This window comes from Mytilus trossulus, chromosome 8 (assembly GCF_036588685.1).
Source record: "Mytilus trossulus isolate FHL-02 chromosome 8, PNRI_Mtr1.1.1.hap1, whole genome shotgun sequence".
Lineage (NCBI taxonomy): Eukaryota > Metazoa > Mollusca > Bivalvia > Mytilida > Mytilidae > Mytilus > Mytilus trossulus.
Window position 1 is genome coordinate 1,076,935 of NC_086380.1, and position 26,444 is coordinate 1,103,378.

Genomic DNA, 26,444 nt, shown 5'->3' on the forward strand with positions numbered 1-26,444 from the left:
CACCTTCAAACCTCGATATATTCCTGATCAATTTTTAGGCGTCACAATAGTAATACATTTTTTAGAAAACATCTTTGTTTCTGCAGTCTCAAGTATTACATATAAAACAAGCCTATGCAGAAAACTTTTCATTGAAAATCACTTGTCCACCCATCAACTAAGGGAGAGGTCTTCGAATCTTTGTCAATAGTAGTGATAGTAATGAATCGTCATAGAAAAAAATGATGTTCCATCTAAAGTAGTTCCATCAAATTGAAGGTAGTTTTCACGTTTGGATTGTTTTACATTTGGGACCTACTATGCAGTATGGGGTTTGCTCATTGTGACGGCTGTTTGTATGTATTTACTGGTAGAGTATGTGCATCAGTTCCCTATCCAACCCTACATCAAGTCTCCCATGTAACAATAACTGACAATTCAAAAGGCAAAATGAAAAGCTCAAACGAATGGACAACTCATGTTCCTGTCTTTGTACAGGCATTTCATATGTAGAAAATATGATTTGACAAATCCTAATATATAATTGCATACTAGTATCAAATATCGACCTACCACTAGTGGTTCGCCTTACATTGACCAAATCACAAACCTAAAAGTTGAAAACATGACATAGGGCCGGAGCCAAATCAGCTCCATAGATACAAGAAATGCCAAAGTCATAACAACTGCATACTAAATATTGTCTTTCCACTAGTGGTTTCTCTTATAAACTGACCAATATTCCAGATTAAAAATAAGTTACTTGTTTGAGGACGGTAACGTTAACCTATTTTTGGTGAGATCTTGTACAATTTCATAGAGATCCACAAACTTATACTGAAGTTATGTTCTAGAAGGCAGACAATTAATTCCTTTACGTTTTGAATAAAAGCCCATTTTCAATCCAAACTTTCCTTTTGAGGTATGTTACCTTGTGGTACAATTTCATAGAGATTCATTTGTATACCAGTTATTGTCCGATTTCCTTTACAGTTAGGACAATTACCCCAACAATCAATCTCAACATTCCTTTCAAGGTATGGAAACGTTTTGGTAAATTTCATAGTAGTCCACATCAAGATACACCCATTCTCGTTATTATATGGAAACAAAATGTTATTGAACGACAACATACAAATTTCAGTATATGACTGCAATATTTTTCGGCCCTTTAAAATAATATAGAAATCCTTGTTTTACCTGTATAGGAATGCCTTTTTGTGGTCATAATCGGCAAGACATTGTTCTTATTGTTGGCTCCCTTGTTCCACTTTTCAATTTTTTAAAAGCAGTAATAGTATCTTGATAAATAATTGTTAAGTAATCAATATGTAATCACTTGTATGAAATTGAACTTAATTGTACTGCTCAAATTATTGGGCGTCATAATTGACATTTTTATTTTGTATTTGATAGTGGCTGGCATCACAGTGCAAACAAATATATCTTTTGTATAGTTAATACTAAATAGGTCTTCATTTTAACCTTGCTCTTGACTTTAAAAAGCAATCTGTGAGTATTGCGTGGTTATAGTCCCACATCGGTTCAAAATGCATATGACAGTTCTTGTCCATTCGTTTTTGATGTGTTTTATCATTTGATTTTGCCATGTGATTATGGACTTTCCGATTGGATTCTCCTCTGAGTTCAGTATTTTTGTGATTTTACTTTTTTGCATTGGAACAAAATTCTAACTTGATCTATAACCTGTCATGGTGTAAACTTTATAACAAGAATCAAGTCAATATCTTCAAGCACGACGAAAAAGTGTTGAAAACTAATAATCAATATCTTAACTTACATTGTAAACTTATGTGCCATTTTTATGTGCAATTAGTGTTGATTTTTTTTAATTCAATAAATACTGTGCACATTGTTAATAATTGAAACTGACCACTCCATCTCAGTTGTGTTCAAGATTAATTAGGGACAACAGACTCCAAGAGAGGACAGAAAGACACTTCTGCTAAATCCTGCCCAAGATGTCATAAAGTATTAGATTTTAAGAGGTTTTGTATCTAGTTTATGAAGGAAGAGTGATAACAGATGTCAAAATGACACTTCTGACAAATCCTCCCTTGGACGACGTTTAATATCAGGGTTTATGAGGTTTTGAATTCAGATTATGATTGTAGGGGTACAACAGACTCCAAGTGATGACAGAAATAACTTCTGACAAATCCTGCATAGATGACCATAACTGTGGATTCTTTTTTTTCGATGGACTTTAATTTACGCAGAATTCGTGGACACAGGTGAACCAAAAATTTCAATTTTCAACTAAATATAAACTATCTACATACTTGTATGCAGACACGGTCTAAATCACAAAATCAAAGTTAGCAAAAATTCATACCCACGAAAACAAATGAATCAATAATATTCGGATTAATGATGTTTTGATTCCAGTTTATGATGCTAAGTGACGATAAATCCCGTCTTAGCTAACCTGTATAGTAAAAGGGTCTAAAAAATATGACTTGTCAAATAATGAGCATCTTATCTGGTCTGCACCAACATACAAAATTTGCAGTCAGAAACATTCCAAGGAATCATAACCTGACACCATTGCTGTATAATACTGCTCTTCTACAAATAAGACTTCATGTGTGTTGCAACATGAACAAACACAATTGTTTTCAGTTCTTTTTTTTAATATTTTTTTAAAGTTTTTTTTACTTTTTTTCTCCTTACAAAATCTCTCAGACTCACTGATAAAATCACATGTATGCATCTTGGCAAACATTTTTTCACTTTTCATCCATGATAGACACCATTATTAATCCATGTGGGGTCTACTTTTAACTCGTCACACATCAGTGATTTCACATTATTTCTCACTGATCTGTGTAAAAGTTGTCTAAAACGTATTTTAGGAAGCAGTTTTATAGAATCATCATTTTTCTTTATAATGTCTTCTCTGGGTTCCTTGTTTATAATCTGTTGAATGTTAATCCTGAAAAGAAAAAGAGGAGAATCAATTATGTGCTCCAATTATATACACCTAATATTATTATCAATTATGTGTACCTTATATATTAATGTATGGGTACCTTTAATTACTGCAATTTTAAGTTTTGTGTACTGTTTTCTTTGTCTTGTAGACATTTTTCATTTTGTAGTTGCCATTTCATTTTTAGATTGTTTTTAAAAAGGGATTTAAGCTCACAACCTGTGTTGAAAGGCTAGTGATACAGTAGTTTGACTATTTATTCCACTCTGACACCAAATTTTTCTTTGACATGATTTAACTTGATGGTGATTACCATATTCATAAGTGTTCAGTATAACATCATAAACTTTACTTTTGACCTTAAGGTCTCAACAATAGATTTCTTTTACACATTTTTATCTGAATGAAACAACACCTCAAGATGATGTGAAGTATACCAAACACCTTTAACAAAAGCCCATTATGTTTGTGTGTCCATCTTACTATTAATTCTCAAATATCTCAAAAATGGTGAATATCCTCTCAACTAAATCATACATGTTTCTTATTGCCTTGATCATTCTTTTCTAGTAGATTTAGATCTTGCCCTTGGATCAATTATCATTAAATATCTTGCAAATTTATAGATCCCCATGCGAACCATTCATATTGAATAGTCTTGAGAAGACCTTTACAGGGCACCATAAGTTTTGTGTTTGGGCATAAACCATATGTACCCTGTGATGCAGTGACAATATGTGTAAAAGGACCACCATATATTGTTTCTGGTTGGGACTGCTATAACCCCTCACATCATAAATGATAAAAATATTATGAAAGTTTATGTTTGTTTACCATGACAATACCTTTTCAGTACTAGAAAGTGTGTGGGTCCTCTCTTTACAGTAGGGGTGTCTATAGATGAAGGAAACGCATGTTATTTTGGTATTGTATGTATGTTATAGGTTACTAAGGAAAATGACCTAAATTTTATCCTACAATTATTGAAACTGAAAACTTATTTAGTATATGGAGTATTTGCTATTAAGGGGAAAGGATATATAGAATATAAATGGTTTTTTCAATTGAGAGAGTGTTTCTTGTTTTTATTAAAGGGTGACAGCAGAGAAACAACCTGGAGTAAGAAAGATTATTGATTTTCTATTATCACTTCTCTTCCTACACAATGGTATAATGAAATATAAAGCTTTATACAGATAGTTTACACTGCAAACATATTGTTTCTTCAATCAAAATTTTTTTGAGAAACTTAAGACCCATGAATTTAAGAAACCATAAACATGTAAATTTTGCTCCAACCACAGAAATTGATACCACTAATAAACATACTTTCACAGTATTTCAATTATCAGTTAGTAAAGGAAGTATAATGCAAATAACATAATGAATAAGTTTGGTCTATAGTAGATGATTAATACAGAACAAAACTAATTTGTGTTAGGGAGAGTAACTACTATAATTAACTAGTAACTAAATACAGTGTTCCAGCTGAATAAAACTTGTGGAGTCAAACATGGTTCTGAATTAGAATCTATTCTTCATGTAAATAATTTCAAAATCAAAATAATCAGAAAATTACTAACAGCATGATAATTGGAAAGATATATGGATGTTTGGAAACAAAGACACTTTATTGGCAACATTATATCAAATAGTAAATATCTGCAGGTGCATGACCTGACGTTTAAAATCCATATGTGTTAACAGGAATTGAAATTATAATTAAATACATGAAATAACAACTTGAAAAATAATTGTACGTAAAGTTGAATATCTTATTTATCACTTCACTTTGCAAAATGATGAAAATTATAGAAAAACAGTGAATAACTGTAAAACTCTATTCTCTAGGTTAAACATTCAAAGGGATCTGATTTAACTTCGTTAGGTGAATTAACAATCTTTCAGACAAATCAACCAGTTGACCACATGATTAGAACTAGAAGTTTGAAAATTCAAAAACAATAGCGCTGAATTTGATAAGATAACGCTGCTGTCTGGCCAATTGCACAGTGCCAAAATACAATAGCCCTGAATACCGCAGCCTATAACAGCCAAGGGAGAACCCTGGATCTACCAACATCCAAGAGAGCAACCAACATTCTATAAATAGTTTATCATTTAGGGTCATGAAAGCAAATTTGACCAAAAGATTAATTGTTTATGCACACTAAATAAAGGCAACCGTAGTATACCGCTGTATAATATTTTCAATTAAATTGGTTCCAGTTTTAAGGTTCATACTTGATGGCAATGACATCTTAAAAGCTTCTAATTTCGTTGATAAAAAATTAGCACGCAGTACCTTATCATCTATTTTGGTCAAGTTTAGCTGGAACAACAAACAATAATGCTATTAATACTTACAAAGTAAAATAAGTTAATGGTTTGGTTGATAGTTCTGTATACTAGGTGGTGCTCCTTGTGTAGGAGGAACTGCAAAACAAATCATTAAAGCAAGCGTAGTAACAGGGTCATAGCAAGCAAACATAATACAGGGAAGAAAACAACTTGTTATAGCAAAATCAAAGGGATATAACTCTTACACTAGAGAAAATAAATGGGAGAACTTATAAAGATTTACAACATCTGTACAATAGTTGATTGTTTTATGATTTTGTAGATAGAGAAATATTGATTTAAGAATATCTTCTAATTAAGGCTTTTATATTGACCTAAAGCTTATGTGAGCAGGCATTGCTCTGATGTAAATATGTCTGTAAAAATAAGGGAAACCTTCATATGTAACACTATTTAATGCTTATCAATGATGTTTGTACATATATTGGCAGTCTTTCTGGTTTCACTGACCAATGGCAAAAAAAGTTTAAAAGAACATTTCCTCAATATTGTCCTTGATAAATTAAAGCTATCATATGTTACAAGAAACCAAAATGAAATAATATGGGAGTTTCCAATAGATGAACAACTTTTGACGTAAGACTGTATGCAGATCATTATTTCATATCTTTGTCTCACAAAATTTCATTGTATATGGTTGATTTTTGGGGCATTTTCTCTGCACTGGTCTAATATCTTTAGTACTCCTCTTATGATTAATTTTTGATATCAATAAAAGTTATATGAATTCAAGTACAAGAATGTGTTCATCTTGCACTATAAATTTCATTGGTAGGTGGAGAGGGACATTGAAATAAACTATAATTTAGCATTAAATTTAGAAAGATCATATGTGTACTAAATTTTAATTTGATTAGAATTCAACTTCATAAAAAACTTTAATGTAGATCAAAAGTCATGAAAAGTTAAAAGCACTAAAGTAAATACAAGACAATGAAAAATCAAGTTAATATTGAATAAAACTGACAGTGTTAAAGGCACTTTATGTATTTGTCCCAAAATCCAATAACTCTGGAAATAAATAAAATATGAATTTTTTAACCTCACATTATGTTAAATTTTGGTAAGGATTAGAATTGTCAATTATAACCATTTGTTTTTAGTTTTATTCAGTCTGAAATGGAGGAAAATAATGTTACTTTAAGACTGATCTAATTTACTGAGGACTTGTTAGAAAACTTTTCAAATTTAAAATAAACAAATTGAACAAAAAAGTCAACAAAAAATACTGAATAAACAATAAAAATGTACATAAAAAAAATTAACTGTTGAACTTACCATGCAAATTCTACTCACTTTTGTCATTTAACACATAAACCCTATATACTATAACAGACAAGGGAGGCAAACATAAAATAGGCTATAACAGTATAAATAAAGGGAGATAATCTGATACAAAACAACTATAAAATAACTATTTAGCCTATCTACAGGATGATAACCCTAATTATAGTCTGATATAACAGCAAGGCAATAATTTATACAACAAAAGGTAATAACCCATTTATAAGTCTGATATAACAGGTTGTGATAGCCCTAATTATAGTCTGATATAACAGCAAGGTGATAAATTATACAACAAAAGGTAATAACCCATTTATAAGTCTGATATAACAGGTTGTGATAGCCCTAATTATAGTCTGATATAACAGCAAGGTGATAAATTATACAACAAAAGGTAATAACCCATTTATAAGTCTGATATAACAGGTTGTGATAGCCCTAATTATAGTCTAAACTTACAACATTGTGACAGTTTATGTAACATCATTTGATAAACATAATTAAAGTATGATATATTGAGTTTGGGTTGTGTTATAAGGGGGACTTAATAACTGTTAGGTTTGACATCTCTAGTCCCCTTGGACTTTGTTATAAGGTTTGACATCTCTGGTCCCCTTGGACTGAAGGGGACTGTGTTATAAGGTTTGACATCTGTAGTCCCCTTGGGCTATGTTATAAGGGGGACTTAATACCTGTTAGGTTTGACATAGATCTGTAGTCGCCTTGGGCTGTATTATAAGGGGGACTTAATAACTGTTCAGTTTGACATCTCTAGTCCCCTTGGTTTGTGTTATAAGGGAACTTAATTACTGTTCAGTTTGACATCTCTAGTCCCCTTGGGCTGTGTTATAAGGGGACTTAATTACTGTTCAGTTTGACATCTCTAGTCCCCTTGGGTTGCATTATAAGGGGGCCCTTATATATGTTAGGTTTGACATCTCTAGTCCCCTTGAACTGTGTTATAAGGGGAATTAATTACTGTTCAGTTTGACATCTCTAGTCCCCTTAGGTTGTGCTTTAAGCAGGCCCTTATATCTGTTAGGTTTGAGATCTCTAGTCCCCTTGGACTGTGTTATAAGGGGACTTCATAACTGTTAGGTTTGACATCTCTAGTCCCCTTAGGCTGTGTTATAAGGGGACTTCATTACTGTTCAGTTTGACATTGCTAGTCCCCTTGGGTTATGTTATAAGGGGATATCTGTTACGTTTAACATCTCATGCTGATGTTTACATTGATATAGAATGTCATGCCATGCCAATAAACAGATAACATGCATCAATGATGTCATAATATAATAAGGGCTGTTTGACTGAACATTAAAACATTCTGAATTCACTAAACCTATAAACAGCAAGCTTAAGGAGATAACTTTAATATGATAATTTAAGATCTGTATTTATATCTATCAAAACAATTTGGGTAACAAATGTATATAAATTTCTAAGAACTTGTGTTTTTTCTGTGCCAAAAGTACGATTATCAAGCCCTTAATAATTTTGGTGTTTTCTATGAAAAGTTATGATTATCAAGCATTCATTTACTCTCTCTATTTACAAGGCTATAATTAAAAGTAATTTTTTTTCAAAAGGGTTTTATAACAAGCATGTTTTGTCAAAAGGGCTATGGTTAGCATTTTTCTGTTAAAAGGGCTATGGTAAGCATTTTTCTGACAAAAGGGCTATGGTAAACATTTTTCTGTCAAAAGGGCTATGGAAAGCATTTTTCTGTCAAAAGGGCTACGAATTCAAGCATTTTGAACTGTTATAGAGGCTCAGATTACAAGCATTTGTTTTTCATGTTTTTGTAACAAAAATTCTGTGATGTGCTCATGCTCATGTTCCATCCAAACAAGTTTACAATTACTAATTCTAATTCCTCCACAAATGTGTTCCTCACAATCCGATAGTATTGCAGAATAAATAGTGGTTTTGTATGATATTCTATAGGTATTTTATTGAAGTTACTATGTCTTCATTGCTACTTACCTTGTGGGATACATAGATCCCCATATATACTGTTTACTTACCTTGTGGGATAAACTGTTGTGGATGTGTTCCTGGCTGTGTGTTCTGTAAAGTGGGAACCCCTCCTTGTGGAATACATAGATCCATATATACTGTTTACTTACCTTGTGGGATAAACTGTTGTGGATGTGTTCCTGGCTGTGTGTTCTGTAAAGTGGGAACTCCTCCTTGAGGAATACATAGATCCCCATATATACTGTTTACTTACCTTGTGGGATAAACTGTTGTGGATGTGTTCCTGGCTGTGTGTTCTGTAAAGTGGGAACCCCTCCTTGAGGAATACATAGATCCCCATATATACTGTTTACTTACCGTGTGGGATAAACTGTTGTGGATGTGTTCCTGGCTGTGTGTTCTGTAAAGTGGGAACCCCTCCTTGAGGAATACATAGATCCCCATATATACTGTTTACTTACCTTGTGGGATAAACTGTTGTGGATGTGTTCCTGGCTGTGTGTTCTGTAAAGTGGGAACTCCTCCTTGAGGAATACATAGATCTCCATATATACCGTTTACTTACCTTGAGGAATACATAGATCCCCATATATACTGTTTACTTACCTTGTGGGATAAACTGTTGTGGATGTGTTCCTGGCTGTGTGTTCTGTAAAGTGGGAACTCCTCCTTGAGGAATACATAGATCCCCATATATACCGTTTACTTACCTTGTGGGATAAACTGTTGTGGATGTGTTCCTGGCTGTGTTCTGTAAAGTGGGAACCCCTCCTTGAGGAATACATAGATCCCCATATATACCGTTTACTTACCTTGTGGGATAAACTGTTGTGGATGTGTTCCTGGCTGTGTGTTCTGTAAAGTGGGAACTCCTCCTTGATGTAACATTGAGGTTTGTCCATGACCTAAATTAAAAGTGCAAAATTGATGACTACAAAATGGGATGAGGTTGGATATGTTGACTGGCTTCAGATCACAATATACCGTATTATTTTCGCGGGGTGTAAATTTTCGCGGATAGAACAACATCGCCAAAATAAATTCCGCCAATTTAAAAGTGTACATGCAAAGGTTATGTTAAAAATGTTGAATCCGCCAAAATAATAACCGCCAATTTTTTTCCTATACCTTATTCCATGAAAATCGCGAGATTTGACACCCGCGAAAATAACCCGCTATACGGTATTCCATTTGTTTGTGGTCTGGCAATATAGTTCCTTTATAACTATATGGGGTATTTCTTCCTTAGTATTCTGACTAATGTTTTCTTTGGAAATGTTTTACCTTTAATTAAGTGGTCCTATCAGTTGTATATATATTGAAATTACATAAAACATGTAGAAAATATTTCTTGTTGAAAGTAAAAGTATTAATTGGGCCAAAATGAAAATATGGTAGAGATTAGCCTACATCCTTTATTCAAGATTCCAACCCTATCATTGGCACAATGATTGGCATGTTAATAGGGCTCTCAAAAGAAAAAGCACTGATAGAATGTCCTGGGACAAGCATATTTAAATAGAATAATAAAGGTCTATAAGCAGTTAAATTAAGTTCATGTTTGATGCTGTGCAATGTTTTTTAACTCAATTTGACTTTGGTAAAGTAATGCATTGTAACCAAGAATACTTGTGACCAACTGTTTACCAGGGGAGATAACTCACCTAAATGATGAGGCTGGAACTGTTGATTCTGTTGATTGTGTTGATGTTGCGGATGTGGCATCATCACAAACTGTGGTTGCATATGTGAGTGTATGGAGTGTGGCACTGACGTGGGTGGGTGTGTCTGTGACATCACTTGGTTATTGCCTCCTTGCATTTGTAACGGGAACTGATACTGAACAGCAGGCATGTGGACTGTCTGTGGTGATGCTGGATTATGTGGACTGGGCTGTAACGGCGGATGACCCTGTAATAACAATAGAAATAGTTATGTGGACTGTCTGTGGTGATGCTGGATTATGTGGACTGGGCTGTAACGGCGGATGACCCTGTAATAACAATAGAAATAGTTATGTGGACTGTCTGTGGTGATGCTGGATTATGTGGACTGTCTGTGGTGATGCTGGATTATGTGGACTGTCTGTGGTGATGCTGGATTATGTGGACTAGGCTGTAACGGCGGATGACCCTGTAATAACAATAGAAATAGTTTGATTTGGAAACCCTTCATAGCGTACCTGAATCTACTTGCTAAACAAAAGCTCTTAGGTCCATATGATAATATTTGACTTTTAGTGGATCATAGAGCTAGAGATTTTTCAAATTTCAAAAAATTCCAAAATATGACACAGATTCAAGTCTTAATAATTTCCCAACATTTGTTACATTACCTGTATGGACATCTGTTGGTAAGGGTTGTGTGGTTGAGGTGTCGACGTCGGAGGATGTGACTGAGATGACGTTACAACATGTTGAACAGGACTAGGTGCAGGGTGATTCTGTTGATTCTGTTGGCCCGGGTGTGGTCCTATGTGTGCAGGCTGGGGGTTATGGTACGGTTGATGTTGTATATGTGCTGGCATTGGCCCATGTTGTCCCACAGCTGAAAATAGAGAGTAGATATAATTGTACAGTTATGCCCAATCATTTTTTGTATTTTTCATTTCATAGGTAAAAATAAAATAAAGAACAAAATGTAATGGGTTCCACAAAATTCTATGACTGATTCTTGCTGTCAAAAATGAAAAGATGATATAACAGCAATGAACAAGATTTTCAAACTTGTCTCTAGAAATTATCTCTTTAATAATCATAAATAAAACTTCTGTCAAAGTTTCATTCAATTTGACAGAAAAAAATTGATGTCTTAAAACTTTTAACCATAGACATGATAGACTGATCTTTACGGTAACTGCAAAAAAAAGCTTCTTGTTCAGTTTTCATAAAATAAATAAAAAAATCTTTTGCTCTTGATAGTCTTTTGATGCATGTTTCATAAAACTCCATGAACATGATGAAGTTGACAAAGTTATTGATGTCAAAATATAAATTAAAACCACAGACTGAACTGAATGGTTGATGGTTTTATGACAGAATGCAGTAATGTCTAAAAGTTCCAAAACAAAAAGGCACACAAATCAAAATATGCAAAAGGCAGAACTTTAATAACATTAACTTATAGTAATGTATTCATGGTCATAAAAGAAAATGGTAGCTAAAAAGACATTTTCCTGAAGCCAGATAAAGTTGAGAAGTGTTAGAAGTGATTTTACAATCTGTTTCCACAGCAAATAGTGAATGTGTGTTATCTGGGTAGAAAGATTACTCGTCCTTGTTCCTAAATGAGTTTCTTATATTTAAAGTTAAATTGACAGATTTTGATTGGCTAATTCAAGGGAGATTATTTACTCTGTCCAATGTCTCAGTGGAAAACAGTATACCTATTTCTCCCTTTTTGACTCCGTCAAGACAAGACAATAAATCAGATCAGTAATGTCATTAGTCTGTTATCACTCATTAATCATTTAGAAAAAGGCTTCAGTTTATTTATTAAATAGTAAAACACATCAAAGAAAAGGTGTAAAAATATGTAACTTGTTATAATGTATAATACGAAAAACATATTTGCAAATAAGAGAAAAAGAAAGTTTAAATTATCAGTCAATGTGTGGTATAAGGATCAAACAGTGTAAACAACTGATTAGTTATAAACCACTTACAATAATAATCTTCCCAGATTACATCTTGATAATCAGGGTCTATCTCAAAGTTTCTTCCTTCAGAAAAAAAGGAAAATAAAATTGTTTCAGGGACTTTCTCAAAATGTCTTTATAAAAATAATAGCAATACATGTGTTATCAACATGCCTATATAAATATTTTGTTTTGGAATTTTGATTTATAAACTTTATCATGAATGGCTTGTATTGGAGATAGTTTAAAAAATAGAGAAATTTCAATTATGAAAGGTTTCCCCAATAAAAAATCTTCAGTTCCTCCATTGTTATAAACCTATCTCTTAAATAAAATGCATTACTGGACATTTAGCAAACCCCAATCAATGTAAATGAGAGCAATAAACTGCTTGAAAACAAAAACTATTTTTGATATATGTACCTGTACTATATGAAGCTTTCATTTCATGATAAAATTACTTCACACAAGTCATTACTTTACACTGGGGTCCTAAACTAGTATTTGGACTTAAGCATGTTAAGGGGGCTCACAGGTATAAATCAATTTTTTTTTTAAATATAGGATTTCTATAAATAAACTTTATCCTTCACAATTGAAAAATTAAATAAAAATATGGGTTCACCGTTTATTTAGGCTCACAATCTGCCTTCAAAAGAAGCATGCATTTTTATGTGGAAAGAAGAGAAGAAAAAAGGTAATATCGAAATAAAATAAGAACTTAATTACAGAAATCACTAAACTTATACAGTAGTTTAGTTGAAATTCTAATGCCAAAAAATGGCATTATTTCACTAAAGGGAGATAATTTGGAGCTTTTACAATGCCATAAACATTTTAAAAGTCATCTGGCACCAAAAAGAATTGATTTTTTTGGTTGATTTTTTTACAATATCATAAAGTAACAACTACTAGTGTAATAAATAATAAAAGTTTAAATTTTTGCTGAATTTTGTTGTACCCTCGAGCCGCCTTAAATACTTGACAACTCCTGCCCAGACAGCTTAGAAAGTACTTACTGAACATTGTATGACCTGAGGGCTGCTGACTCATATCCATCGTGGCCCCTGATGGTGGGGTCATCATACGTGGTCCTGCTGCTGGTGTGGCTGAAGGCATAGGCATCACCTGAATAACATAAGACATATCACTACATTTAATTTGGAGTTACTCATATATTTTGACAAAAGTATCTTTCTAAGACATTATCTCTCAAAGGATTGACACCAAAATCCCTTGACAGTTTATTCACCAATCAAAGTTTGTGAAGGACACAAACAGTGGTTAGGTAAAACACTTGTTAAACTACTAAACAGAGATTCTTACTGGTCAAAGGCAAACAACAGTTTATAGTTTTAGTTATAAATTATTGAATTGTTGAGATTCAAGCCTCAATGCTTTACCTTTATGCCTGACAGTGGGGCCTCAATAGGGAAGCACATATAGTGGGGCTTAATTAGGGAATCTAGTAACTAAGTTACTTGCTGTTAATCATAAAGATTTGTACTGTTCAGACAAGGATTAATTATGGATTAAAAATGTAGGCACCTGTTCTAAGTCAGGGATCTGATGTACAGTAGTTGTCGTCTGTTTATGTAGTCCAAACTGATTTCTCATTTTTTATATAGATTAGGTCGTTGGTTTTCCAGTTTGAATGGTTTTACACTACTTTATTTTTGGGGCCCTTTATAGCTTGCTGTTTAGTGCGAGTCAATGCTCCATGTTGAAGGCCGTACCTTGACCTATTATGGTTTACTTTTATAAATTGTTACTTGGATGGAGAGTTGTCTCATTGTCACTCAAACCACATCTTCCTATATCTAAATATACATACCTGCCCTACTTGATAACTTGCTGGTTGGGGCATCATAAAGGGTGCGTACTGTACAGCTGAGTAATTGGTGTGGGCTAACAGTGGGGCCCCTGTGGCTGCTTGAGCTGCTGCGGCAGTAAAATCTGATCTGGGGGGATGTATAGACACCACAGCTGTAAAATACAAGTATACTCATTAAATGTAACTTTGGTCTATATATACATTCTTTTGACAACATAACTACATGCAAAAAATCGTATAAATAATAAATAACACCTGTAACATTTATAATGTTTCCAATGAAGAAAAAAACATATCTTAAATGAGGAACCACTTATTATAAAACAAATATTTCTAGATGAGATTTCCTGACATTAATTTACTGTAAATACAGAAATTATCGTATGCATTATTTCTTGCAAAAATTTGAGTTAAATTATTTTGATTTTAGGAAAAATTGCATATAGATATACATATACATGTTTTTGATATCAGAATGTGAATTCTTTTTATTGCAATACTCAAGTCTTTGAATTATTCACATTAATGTAAATCTCACAGTTATTTCTGAATTTACAGTACTCCTTTAGTTGTAACGAAATTTTTAAACAAGAGGTACACATGTGCCAGTATTGTTCACCTGGTGAAATAAACTGTCAGTCTGATAACAGGTATATCTACGTTTAACCTAGCTTCTTGAGTTGGGGAAAAAACTTCAAAACAGATAGTTTGATTAAGCTACAGTTTTCATGGAAGAACATCTACATTGTACTTTATTGCTGCTTTTTATGAATTGTTTGCTGGCATTTAACTGCTAAAAGAAATCTTCTGAAGTATGAGATTGAAAGTTAACAAATTCCTACATTTTGTCACATGGGTAAATAAGTTAATTTGTTACAACTATTAAGGTATTAATTTAGAAACAAGAAAATGGACATCATATAAAACTCTTGTAAGACATCTTGTGTCACTTTGGCTTCACAGCAGCCCATCAAAACTGAGGTCTACACATATAATTGAAGTTTGTATTTTAACATACTGTATGTACGCAGACATTGCCAAAATCACAAATTTAATCTCCACGAAAATAAATGAATCCACAGTAAATGAAGATGTTTATGTGACAATCTTTGAAAAATGACATGAACTTATTGTTTTTATTAAAACTGGTTCCTGTCCAATGATTCTAGATGTTATTTATGTCACTGCATTAACATGTGAAGTATGATTATATATGTGTATGGTATATGATTGGTCAATTTGAAGTGTGTTGGTATATGATTGGTCAATTTGAAGTATGTTGGTATATGATTGGTTGATGTGAAGTAAGTGTTTCAGTGAAGAAGTGATAAGGAAGGAAGCAATGTGATATTTATTAAGTCCACATCAAGCATGAAAACAATAGTTCACACAGACAAATCAAGGTATTACTGACCAGTAAGTTATAAGATAAAGAACTTATAGCATAATCTTGTACAGCTTATATTTACTGTCATGGTAACCTTTTTATGTGTCTGCATACCTTGTTTTGTCTTAAGTTTAGAACAAACAATTTGTCACAAATGTTCTTTGAATGTGAGCCAATATGGATTATTCCTCTTATCTACCTTCAGAAACATAAACCTTAATACCAATAAATTAAAATCTGGTAGTGGCCTTAAATTAAAGGTATGGCCCTAGATAATTTGTGACAGATTGTTCGGTATGACACACTGTAAGAGGTTACATGTGGAAGTTACCTGAAGGAGGAGGAGGTCTTTTATTTCCATTGTCTGTAATACATGCCAACCTCAACTCAATGTCAACACCAACACTACACAATTCTTACTCAGACATTCGTCAACTTATTTCTCTTATTTACTTTATATTTAATTATCATGATTATCCAGTGTTTACACACTAAAATATACCCCAAATCTAATTCATTGAACCTCTATCATACATATAACTAGTGTCTCAATTGTTTGTTTATGATTTTTAACTAGAACTCATCTTATTCCTCCATTTATGCATCATGCTGTTATTAAACCTGCTAATTATTATCAATGGTTCCTTAGATAGCTGTAATTTGACACAGAAACCAAAAGACGTATCATATGGTCGGATGGAGTGGTTATTAGACCTGCTACTGACTATCAATTATCCTAAAATTCTGAAGCAAACACAACTTTCTTTTGATAAATAAATAATGCTGAGACAATGATAATGTATGTACTAGCCGACATGATGCTGACATCTATAATAGACATGCACATGACAACCTGTATAAAGACTGACCTCGTTTTGGCTGTGGTCTCTGTTGTTGTTGCATCTGTTGACCCAGTTGAGAATGGAAGATAACAGGCTGGAACATGGGAGCCATTGCAGGAGGCATGGGTTGTATGATAGGACTCTGTGTTTGTGGTCGTGGTGGTGTCGGTACCTGTTGAGGGTACTGCTTCTGTAAACAATAATACATACATACATCCATACACCCACATATAATACATGTATACATCCATACACACACATATAATACATGTAGGAATCTACCTCTTATAATGATAACTGTAGGATTTGACAAATATTTAGTACTCAAATGCATTATAACATAATATTTTTCATGATTAAAACCCAAATAATCTATTAATTTTACCCTTCAGTTCTGTTTTAATCTACAATAACTAGTTTAGTTCATTGTTTATAGACACATCAGACAATAGTTTGAAACTAGAAACTTTAATTTCTTACATGCTTCCTTTAATCTCAAATATCGCTCCTTCCTTTATAAAATTCTTATCTAGAACCTTCATATATCAAGCAGGTGTCAGTGTTAATTCTTTATAAAATGCTCATACCCTCAGATACCAAAAATACTATTCTATGTTCTATACTTTATAACAAACAATCTACTGACTTACCGGTTGGAAAGATTTTGCATTAGGATTCAAGACAAATGATTTTGCATGGGGATTCAGGCTGGAGTTCTTCAAAATACTGAAATGAAGACAAATCTTTAATTATGTTCAAAACATCACATTACTACATCATGTACATGTATATCATGAACAATATTTATAAGAACTTATTTACAATATAGGTGTATGGAAGACAACCTTTTGTTTCAGGAGGATTAAATTTTATACTTATATATATATAAAAGAAAAATAGCCCGAGGTCTGAGACAATGGGTTTTTGGTGCTAATAAAATCTGCATGGACACCACTGAAACCAATATTTACAAATTTAATTCAGATAAGTGAATTTGAAAGTTAAATTATATATGATAATGACTGATTGTCAAAACTTATCAAAGTTGTTGTAATTTTATCTTATTTAAGGAAAACAGAAGGTTAAGACTCCAATCAATTTGTGAAACATGTTAGAGGCAGTAATGTGCTTATGGCTTGAAAACTATAACAATAGTAGACTAATTAGTTTCCTATTTGCATATTGATGTCTTCTTTATATAAAATGTATCTTCGTGAGAAGCTTTTTCAGAAAATTATAAGGCAACATTGATTAGTCATACAAGTAAATAAAATTCATTTTGTTTCGAATGCTTGTGCTCAATTGACATTTTAAATGCCCAAAAAAGTATGTTAGCTGTAGCTAGGCTAACATTTTAAAATAAGCATGTTTTAGCTAGATTTTAGCATTCTCTGGTGACCCTCAGTGAATAGTTAAAACTTTAAACCCTTATGTCTTTGTAAATATTGAATACGTTTTTCTTGAAGATTATTACCAAATATTATTGTTTGATAGAACTTTTTCTTGTTATAAATTTTAGATTGGTGTACATTGAATTATATCAATTATATTATTGATTTTTGACTGAATTAGTACTTGTATGTTATGAGTTATTAGTTATGGTGTGTAATTCCTGGACTCAGATACTTATGTAGGTGTTTTTTTTTTAAAAGTCAATTGAACTACAAACCACAGAATGTAAAATATTTTTCTTCTCTTTCTTGTTGTAGACAGCGAGTACTTGAGTATAGCTCAATAAAACCAACAAGTACTCTATTAGTACTTGTTCACAGAGTTATTAGTCTAGGGATAATTATAACTTACTCATGTGTTTCTGGCTTTGATTCCTCCTTAGACAGTGGGGGTTCTAGAGTGGTAGCTGGGATAACTATAGGATGTGCACCAGAAGTAGTAAGAACAGGTGGGGGTGGCGACTTTGTCTTTTCTTCTAATTCTTCTTTCTGTTCAGTCTTTTCAACTTTTTCAGGACTTTTCTTTGTTTCTTTAGAGTCCTCAGATAACTAAAGAAAATAAATTTTCTTGTAGATACATTTTTTAATTATCACTATAAAAAGCACAAAATATAAGTGTTTACTTCAACCCCAATTAAAATTGGGAACATTTTATTTTCAACAAAATTGTCCTTTTGTTCAACCAATAGCTTTATGTCAAACAGTCAACAAGATTTGTGTGAAACAGGGTTAATCTCAAATTTCAATGACAAAAACATCTTGACAAATGGCTAACTGAAAATTTGATTGTCCACCATTTTAGAACTTGTCCAAAATATTGCTGATATTAACCTATAATAAAAGTTTTATACAAATCTGGCAAGAATTGTGCCTGTGAGATTGCTAACCAGACCATTTTCCATAAATCTAATATTTCAAAGGGACATAACTCTTTATAAAGAAGTCAATCCTAACCCATTTTAGATCTTATCCGAAAAATTGCATATATTAACCTATATATAGATAGAATAAGTTTTATAAAAATCTGTCAAGCATTGTACCTTTCAAGATGAGGATGCCTGGTAATTCCATATCCCTGCAACGCTTTGTGTTGGGACAAAAAAAAGATTGGACCCATGAATTTCAATTTATCACAAGAAATTGAGAAAAAAAGTTCCATTTTCAAAATCTATCAAGAATCATTAGCACTGATTGGCAACTAAAATCTAAGTAATTAATCTGTTTGTTAACTTACCTTAAAATTAACACTAAAATCTTTTAAGTCTTGTATTAAGGCATTTTGTGCTGAAAGAAAATAAATTCAAATATTACACTTAAATTAGAATCTGTACAAAGAGTCATCAGTGCCGTCAATGAAGTATAAATATCAGGAAGACCTACTCTTAGGTGTGCAATTCAATAAAGACACAAACATTGGATGTAGAGTTTTCTGATCAATTTTTGACATTTGGTGTGGTGTAAATTGTCAGGGTTATCTACCCTTTGGTGTAGAGATTTTCTTATCAAGTTTAGACATTGGTGTGGTGTAAATTGTCTGGATTGTACAGTTCTTCTTATCAATTTTAGACATTTGGTGTGGTATAAATTGTAAGGATAACCTACTCTTGGGTGTGAAGTTTTTGTAATCAATTATAAACACCCATGATGTGAAATTGTCAGGATAACCTACCCTTGGGTGTAAGAGTTTTTCTTATCAATTTAAGATATTGGTGTGGTGTAAATTGTAAGGATTACCTACCCTGGCCACAGACCACAATTAATTCCTCTATCAGTTCTTTATAACCTTTTGCATCATTAAAAAAATTGCAACATGCACTTTTGTCAAATTTTTTGTGTGTTTAATGTATTGTCCTAGTCCAAATATATATCCAAAATTCAGAAAGATTGAAGCAATCACTTTTACAAATTTAGCCAATACACATCCATACCCCTATTGACAAGTCAAGAGATGTTCCGAAAACTGTAAATATCACCTTTTTGCACTTGACCTAATCACTCATTCCATATCAAAATCAGTTAAAATACAACATCCAAAAATTTATTTGACCTCTCTTCTTTCATTTCCACCCAAAAAGATTTAAGGAATGAGTGAGGAAAGGAAAGAAAAAAAATTAAGGAAAAATACACTCTAATTAAAAGGAACTATATTCGTGGACAACGAAAAGCGGGGTCATTAATTGTGGTCTTTGGCCTATGAGGGGCCTAAAACTTGACCAATTCTAATAAAACTTGGCATGATTCAAGCTTAGTATATTATAAAACAGGTTACAAAGTTTCAAAGTCATATGATACCAAATTAAAAAAAATGTGGCATTTTTTATATCTGAATTTTGGGTGCTGAATTGTGGCGTTGAATTAGAACAATTAAAACTATCAAATTTTAGCTTCTAAAAACCAAAAGATACCAAAACTAACACTTTTTAATGTCTCTATGTATAAGTTAACATCTATTTAAAGCAACAGAAAGCATACTTCATGTATCAGACTTATGAAAAATTGCAAGAAGTTAATTTTATGTGAGCCTGTGCCAAAAAATAGAGGTTTTCAATTAGGGTGAGGCCTTATATCAAATGTAATATTTTTCACTTACCACAATTTTCTGAAGTTGTTTAGTTATCAAAAAAACTTTAACAGGTTATAAATGTACTTTTAATGGAAATATAAGTTTCAAATAGCATAACACATGTGGATAAATGGTCTTTAGCAATGTCATGCTTAAAAAAAACAGATTGCCAGTTTAGGCCATTCCCCACATTTGCATATTTAAAAGCATATAAATGATATGGGAGATGGAGATATATACTTCTCTTTGCTAAAATCTGTGCTCAGATATGATCAAAAACATGGAGTCTGGATGTAACAAGACTGTCACTTTCAACTATATTTGCAGACAGTATGGTCTGATGCAAAGTTGATTAACTTTTACTGTTTAAAAACTGAATGAAATTTCAGCCTCAAAAGGCCAATATTTAAACCACAAGCTATCCAACAGAAGAAAGTAAAGGTAGTCTGTGAAACAGAAATGGTTAAGCAACCAGTAATAAGTGTTTTTGATGTAGGTTCAGTGCAATCTGTTTTGGAATACAACTTTTAAGTGCATAGAACTTCACATTTCACCTGCTGCGTATACTGACCGTTAGACTTAGACTATTAAAACAGCACATTTTGCACTCTTTTTATGTTTTTATCTACTTTTTTTTGTATTCAGAGTTCACAAATAAGTTAAACAACTGAAATAAATACCACAAACACAAATAGATATCAGAAAAAAATGTCAGAGAGAAATTAAGCATGCTGTTTTTGAAAAAATAATGAAAAAAGTGAAAAAGCTACATTTTAGGCATTTAACCTGAAAAGTGACTTTTTCATAAAATTTCTATCAAATGAAAGTGAAAATCATTTCTTCTCATATAGTTTGACAAATCAATACCAATAGATCATTCAGAAAAGATGCCAAAGTAAAAATTCAAAATTTGCTGAAATGCACCTCTTAGGCAACAGACCACAATTAATTCCTCTATCAGTTCTTTAAAACCTTTTGCATCATTAAAAAAATTGCAACATGCACTTTTGTCAAATTTTTTGTGTGTTTAATGTATTGTCCTAGTCCAAATATATATCCAAAATTCAGAAAGATTGAAGCAATAACTTTTACAAGTTAAGCCAATACACATCCATACCCCTATTGACAAGTCAAGAGATGTTCCGAAAACTGTAAATATCACCTTTTTGCACTTGACCTAATCACTCATTCCATATTAAAATCAGTTAAAATACAACATCCAAAAATTTATTTGACCTCTCTTCTTTCATTTCCACCCAAAAGATTTAAGGAATGAGTGAGGAAAGGAAAGAAAAAAAAATAAGGAAAAATACACTCTAATTAAAAGAACTATATTCGTGGACAACGAAAAGCGGGGTCATTAATTGTGGTCTTGGGCCCCCTTTGGTGTGGAATTTTTCTTGTCATTTTAGACACCAGTGGTGTTAGAATTACCTACCCTTAGTGAGGTGTATGGATAACCTACCCTAAGGTGTGGTGTTAGGATTATCTACCCTTAGATGTGGAGTTTTTCTAATCAATTGTAGACACTGTTGAGGAGTTAGGATTACCTACCCTTAGGTGTGGAGTTTTTCTTATCAATTTTAGACAATGGCTAGGTGTGAGAATTACCTACCCTTAGGTGTGGAGTTTTTCTTATCAATTTTAGACATCGGTGAGGTGTTAGGATTACCTACCCTTGGATGTGGAGTTTTTCTTATCAATTTTAGACAATGGCGAGGTGTGAGAATTACCTACCCTTAGGTGTGGAGTTTTTCTTATAAATTTTAGACATTGGTGAGGTGAGAGAATTACCTACCCTTAGGTGTGGAGTTTTTCTTGTCAATTTTAGACACAGGTGATGTGTCAGGATTATCTACCCTTGGATGTGGAGTTTTTCTGGTCAATTTTAGACACTGGTGAGGTGTCAGGATTATCTACCCTTAGATGTGGAATTTTTCTCGTCAATTTTAGACACTGGTGAGGTGTCAGGATTATCTACCCTTAGATGTGGAGTTTTTCTAATCAATTTTAGACACTGGTGAGGTGTCAGGATTATCTACCCTTAGATGTGGAGTTTTTCTAATCAATTTTAGACATTGGTGAGGTGTGAGAATTACCTACCCTTAGGTGTGGAGTTTTTCTTATCAATTTTAGACACTGGTGAGGTGTCAGGATTATCTACCCTTAATTGTGGAGTTTTTCTAATCAATTTTAGACAATGGTGAGGTGTTAGGATTACCTACCCTTAGGTGTGGAGTTTTTCTTATCATTTTTAGACATCAGTGAGGTGTTAGGATTACCTACCCTTGGGTGTGGAGTTTTTCTTATCAATTTTAGACAATGGTGAGGTGTCAGGATTATCTACCCTTGGATGTGGATTTTTTCTTGTCAATTTGAGACACCAGTGAGGTGTTAGGATTACCTACCCTTGGATGTGGAGTTTTTCTTATCAATTTTAGACACTGGTGATGTGTCAGGATTACCTACCCTTGGGTTTGGAGTTGTTCTTATCAATTTTAGACATCAGTGAGGTTTTAGGATTACCTACCCTTGGGTGTGGAGTTTTTCTTATCAATTTTAGACACTGGTGATGTGTCAGGATTACCTACCCTTGGGTTTGGAGTTTTTCTTATCAATTTTAGACACTGGTGAGGTGTCAGGATTATCTACCCTTAGATGTGGAGTTTTTCTAATTAATTTTAGACACTGGTGAGGTGTCAGGATTATCTACCCTTAGATGTGGAGTTTTTCTGGTCAATTTTAGACACTGGTGAGGTGTCAGGATTATCTACCCTTAGATGTGGAGTTTTTCTAATCAATTTTAGACACTGGTGAGGTGTCAGGATTATCTACCCTTAGATGTGGAGTTTTTCTGGTCAATTTTAGACACTGGTGAGGTGTCAGGATTATCTACCCTTAGATGTAGAGTTTTTCTAATCAATTTTAGACACTGGTGAGGTGTCAGGATTATCTACCCTTAGATGTGGAGTTTTTCTAATCAATTTTAGACAATGGTGAGGTGTTAGGATAACCTACCCTTGGGTGTTGAGTTTTTCTTATCAATTTTAAACAATGGTGAGGTGTCAGGATTATCTACCCTTGGATGTGGAGTTTTTCCTGTCAATTTGAGACACCAGTGAGGTGTTAGGATTACCTACCCTTGGATATGGAGTTTTCTTATCAATTTTAGACACTGGTGATGTGTCAGGATTACCTACCCTTGGGTGTGGAGTTTTTCTTATCAATTTTAGACACCGGTGAGGTGTGAATGGACTCTGTATGACCAGCAGAGTCAGGAACTGGACTAGTATTATCTTTTTCTTCAACCTTTACTTCTTCTCTTACATCTGAAATGTTAATAAATTTATCATGAATATGAGAGATGAATCAGCTAGTTTTACAAACCCTATTCACTTAGATCAAGGGAAATTGAATAAAAACAATATGTTTGTATTTAATAAACTGTTGACGCATGGATATGTCTCGGCTGTTGGCAGCCAATTAATAATAATAAAAAAATACAATCTAATAGCAACGTTGCTATTTAAGTCTTGAAGCTTACTTAACCATGACCTAGAGGTCATTCATTACCTCCAAATGGTGGACAACTTAACCATGATCTAGAGGTTATTGGCTCCAAATGGTGGACAAACTGAGATGTAGTGGTAGTAATGCAACTTATAATAGCATTGTCTATCATAAATAATACCAAACTTTCTAAACTTCTCTTCTTATCATAGATTTGTACCAAACTTTCTAAACTTCTCTTCTTATCATAGATGTGTACCAAACTTTCTAAACTTCTCTTCTTATCATAGATTTGTACCAAACTTTCTAAACTTCTCTTCTTATCATAGATTAGTACCAAACTTTCTAAACTTCTTTTCTTATCATAGATTAGTACCAAATTTTCTAAACTTCTCTTCTTATCATAGATTTTAAGTTTTGTAACTCCATTGACTATGACTTACCACCATTACCATTAACTTTATAATCCTCCCTAGAATGTTGAGCTGCCAGCCGTGGTGCTGTTGGTTGTGGTGGTGGTTGATGTACTGGTAATCGGTTAGGAGGTGCACCATGTCGGGAGCTTCTCTGTTGATTGTACTGATTTCTCTTTCCTGGAGGAACATATCTTGGGGGAAAAAGAAGACATTTTTAGAATAAATTTAAGGAAGGTTGAATGTATACTGACAACTTTGATTGTAAAATAGCAGTACACAGTCTGTCTAGTTCTTCATGTTATTTACTTCAGGATAGAAGTATTCGTATAGATAGACAACTGTGTGTGAGACTTTTACATAAATAAAGAAAAATAAGCAATTTATATCCTTTTTTGGCCTATTTTTTAATTCATTTTGGATACATCCACTGATTGTTTGAAACTTTTTGTCTATTAGCTTAAAGACATTATTTCATCAATGTTTTTTCATGATAATTCTTTAAAATTTCTTCTTAGTCAATAAAAATAAGTCATTCCTAAAATTCCTAAAATGAAAAAAAAACAAAAAACAAGAATGTGTCCAAAATACACGGACTCCCTTCTCGCACTATCATTTTCCATGTTCAATGGACCATGAAATTGGATAAAAAATATAATTAGCATTAAAATTAGAAAGATAATATCATAGGGAACATGTGTACTAAGTTTCAAGTTGATTGGACTTAAACTTCATCAAAAACTACCTTGACCAAAAATTTTAACCTGAAACATACTTTCATTTTCTATGTTCGGTGGACCATGAAATTGGGGTCAAAAATTAATTTGGCTTTAAAATTAGAAAGATCATATCATAAGGAACATGTGTACTAAGTTTCAAGTTGATTGGACTTCAACTTCATAAAAAACTACCTTGACCAAAAACTTTAACCGGAAGCAGGACAGACGGACGACTGAACAGACGGACGGACGGAAGGAGGAACAGACAGACAGACAGACGCAGAGACCAGAAAACATAATGCCCCTCTACTATCGTAGGTGGTGCATAAAAAAACTATTCCTTCTCTTATAATTATAAAGGAATGTTACAGAAATTTTCATTATTTCATTGTAGCAAGAAAACAAGTTTAGTTACACCATTCTTTCTTTTTCTTTTCATATTCCCTACTAACCCTGACTTAATGGACTTACTTTCCAGGGTTAGGAGCGGCATTATCAGGCCGAACTACTGCACTAAATTTAGATTCTTCATTCTCCCCTTCCCCATTGTTCTCTAGATCTGTCCTCTGGCGATATCCATCACTCTTCTCTATTTCTTGAGCTAACAGAGCTGCTCTTTCTTCTTTCTCTCTATATTCCTTTGTGTCACGTTTTTCTAAAGGCACCCTACGTAAACAAATAACAAAAACTTAACTTAAAACTGTTATAAACTCTTCATTAAACTTGACTTTCAAAGAATAAGCTAGAACAGTACCATCCAAAGTGCAGCAGATCATACTCTTTGATCACAAAATAGGATCTATTAAATGCTGTTTACAATCCAGAGAAATGGTAAAAGGACATTAAAATCAATGGTTAAAATGAGTGTAATAATTTGTTGTTATAGGTAATTTGCTTATCCAATGTATCACAATAATCCTGAAAGTTAATGAACCAGTAATCAGTCAGTCGGCCTTCCAATTTAATAAAGTTATCATATGACATGTATGATATATGATCAGAATTTGTAACCTTTACCATAGTTTCCTTATTAAAACATAATCAACTGAAAGACGAAAACTTTACTGAATTCATAAAGAAACATTGTTTATCTTGAAATCAGATTTGTTACTGTCCTGTTTTGATTTAAAACTATAACATCTTGAAATCATTTCTATATATATTGAAAACTAATCTGTATTGGTGGTATACTAAAGTGTATTTTTGTCAAGATTAATCTATGTTGATTGGAAATTAATCTGTTGAGGGATTTCTAATATGTGTCATTATATGTATTGTGTTTAGTATCAACAAATGTTAGTTTAACATTTATCTGCCTTTATCTTAACAGTAAGGAGCCTGTTGTTCAGTGGTTGTTGTTTGTTCATGTGCCTGTCTTATATAAGATTATATTGATTTTCATGTGATTAACACTTGTCTTTTTTGGGCCCTGTGTAGTGTGATCCAAGGCTCTGGGTTAAAGACTGTAACCTGAAATTGTTAACTTTTTAAACATTGTGACTTGGATGAAGTTGTCTCATTGACACTCATA

The 26,444-nt window shown here is 32.9% G+C and overlaps 1 protein-coding gene across 7 annotated transcripts in view; it reads right to left on the minus strand.

Annotated features, from left to right (window-relative positions):
* Positions 1–2,343: 2,343 nt before the first annotated feature.
* Positions 2,344–26,444, minus strand: part of LOC134728086 (ataxin-2-like protein) — a 33,056-nt gene continuing 8,955 nt past the window's right edge. The window contains exons 8-24 of one of the 7 annotated variants that reach the window (XM_063592485.1): positions 25,385–25,579; positions 24,225–24,388; positions 23,472–23,600; positions 18,943–18,992; positions 18,061–18,257; positions 16,908–16,983; positions 16,285–16,447; positions 15,747–15,779; positions 14,029–14,180; positions 13,214–13,322; positions 12,222–12,278; positions 10,893–11,104; positions 10,222–10,468; positions 9,370–9,462; positions 6,590–6,619; positions 5,300–5,368; positions 2,344–2,935 (exon numbers count right to left, since the gene is read on the minus strand). In XM_063592485.1, the coding sequence (XP_063448555.1) occupies positions 5,313–5,368; positions 6,590–6,619; positions 9,370–9,462; positions 10,222–10,468; positions 10,893–11,104; positions 12,222–12,278; positions 13,214–13,322; positions 14,029–14,180; positions 15,747–15,779; positions 16,285–16,447; positions 16,908–16,983; positions 18,061–18,257; positions 18,943–18,992; positions 23,472–23,600; positions 24,225–24,388; positions 25,385–25,579 (1,963 nt within the window). In that variant the 3' untranslated portion in view covers positions 2,344–2,935; positions 5,300–5,312. Of the gene's footprint in view, positions 2,936–5,299; positions 5,369–6,571; positions 6,620–9,369; positions 9,463–10,221; positions 10,469–10,892; positions 11,105–12,221; positions 12,279–13,213; positions 13,323–14,028; positions 14,181–15,746; positions 15,780–16,284; positions 16,448–16,907; positions 16,984–18,060; positions 18,258–18,942; positions 18,993–23,471; positions 23,601–24,224; positions 24,389–25,384; positions 25,580–26,444 lie in introns of all 7 variants that reach the window. The other 6 variants (XR_010108764.1, XM_063592486.1, XM_063592487.1 and 3 more) reach the window with 6 other exon arrangements.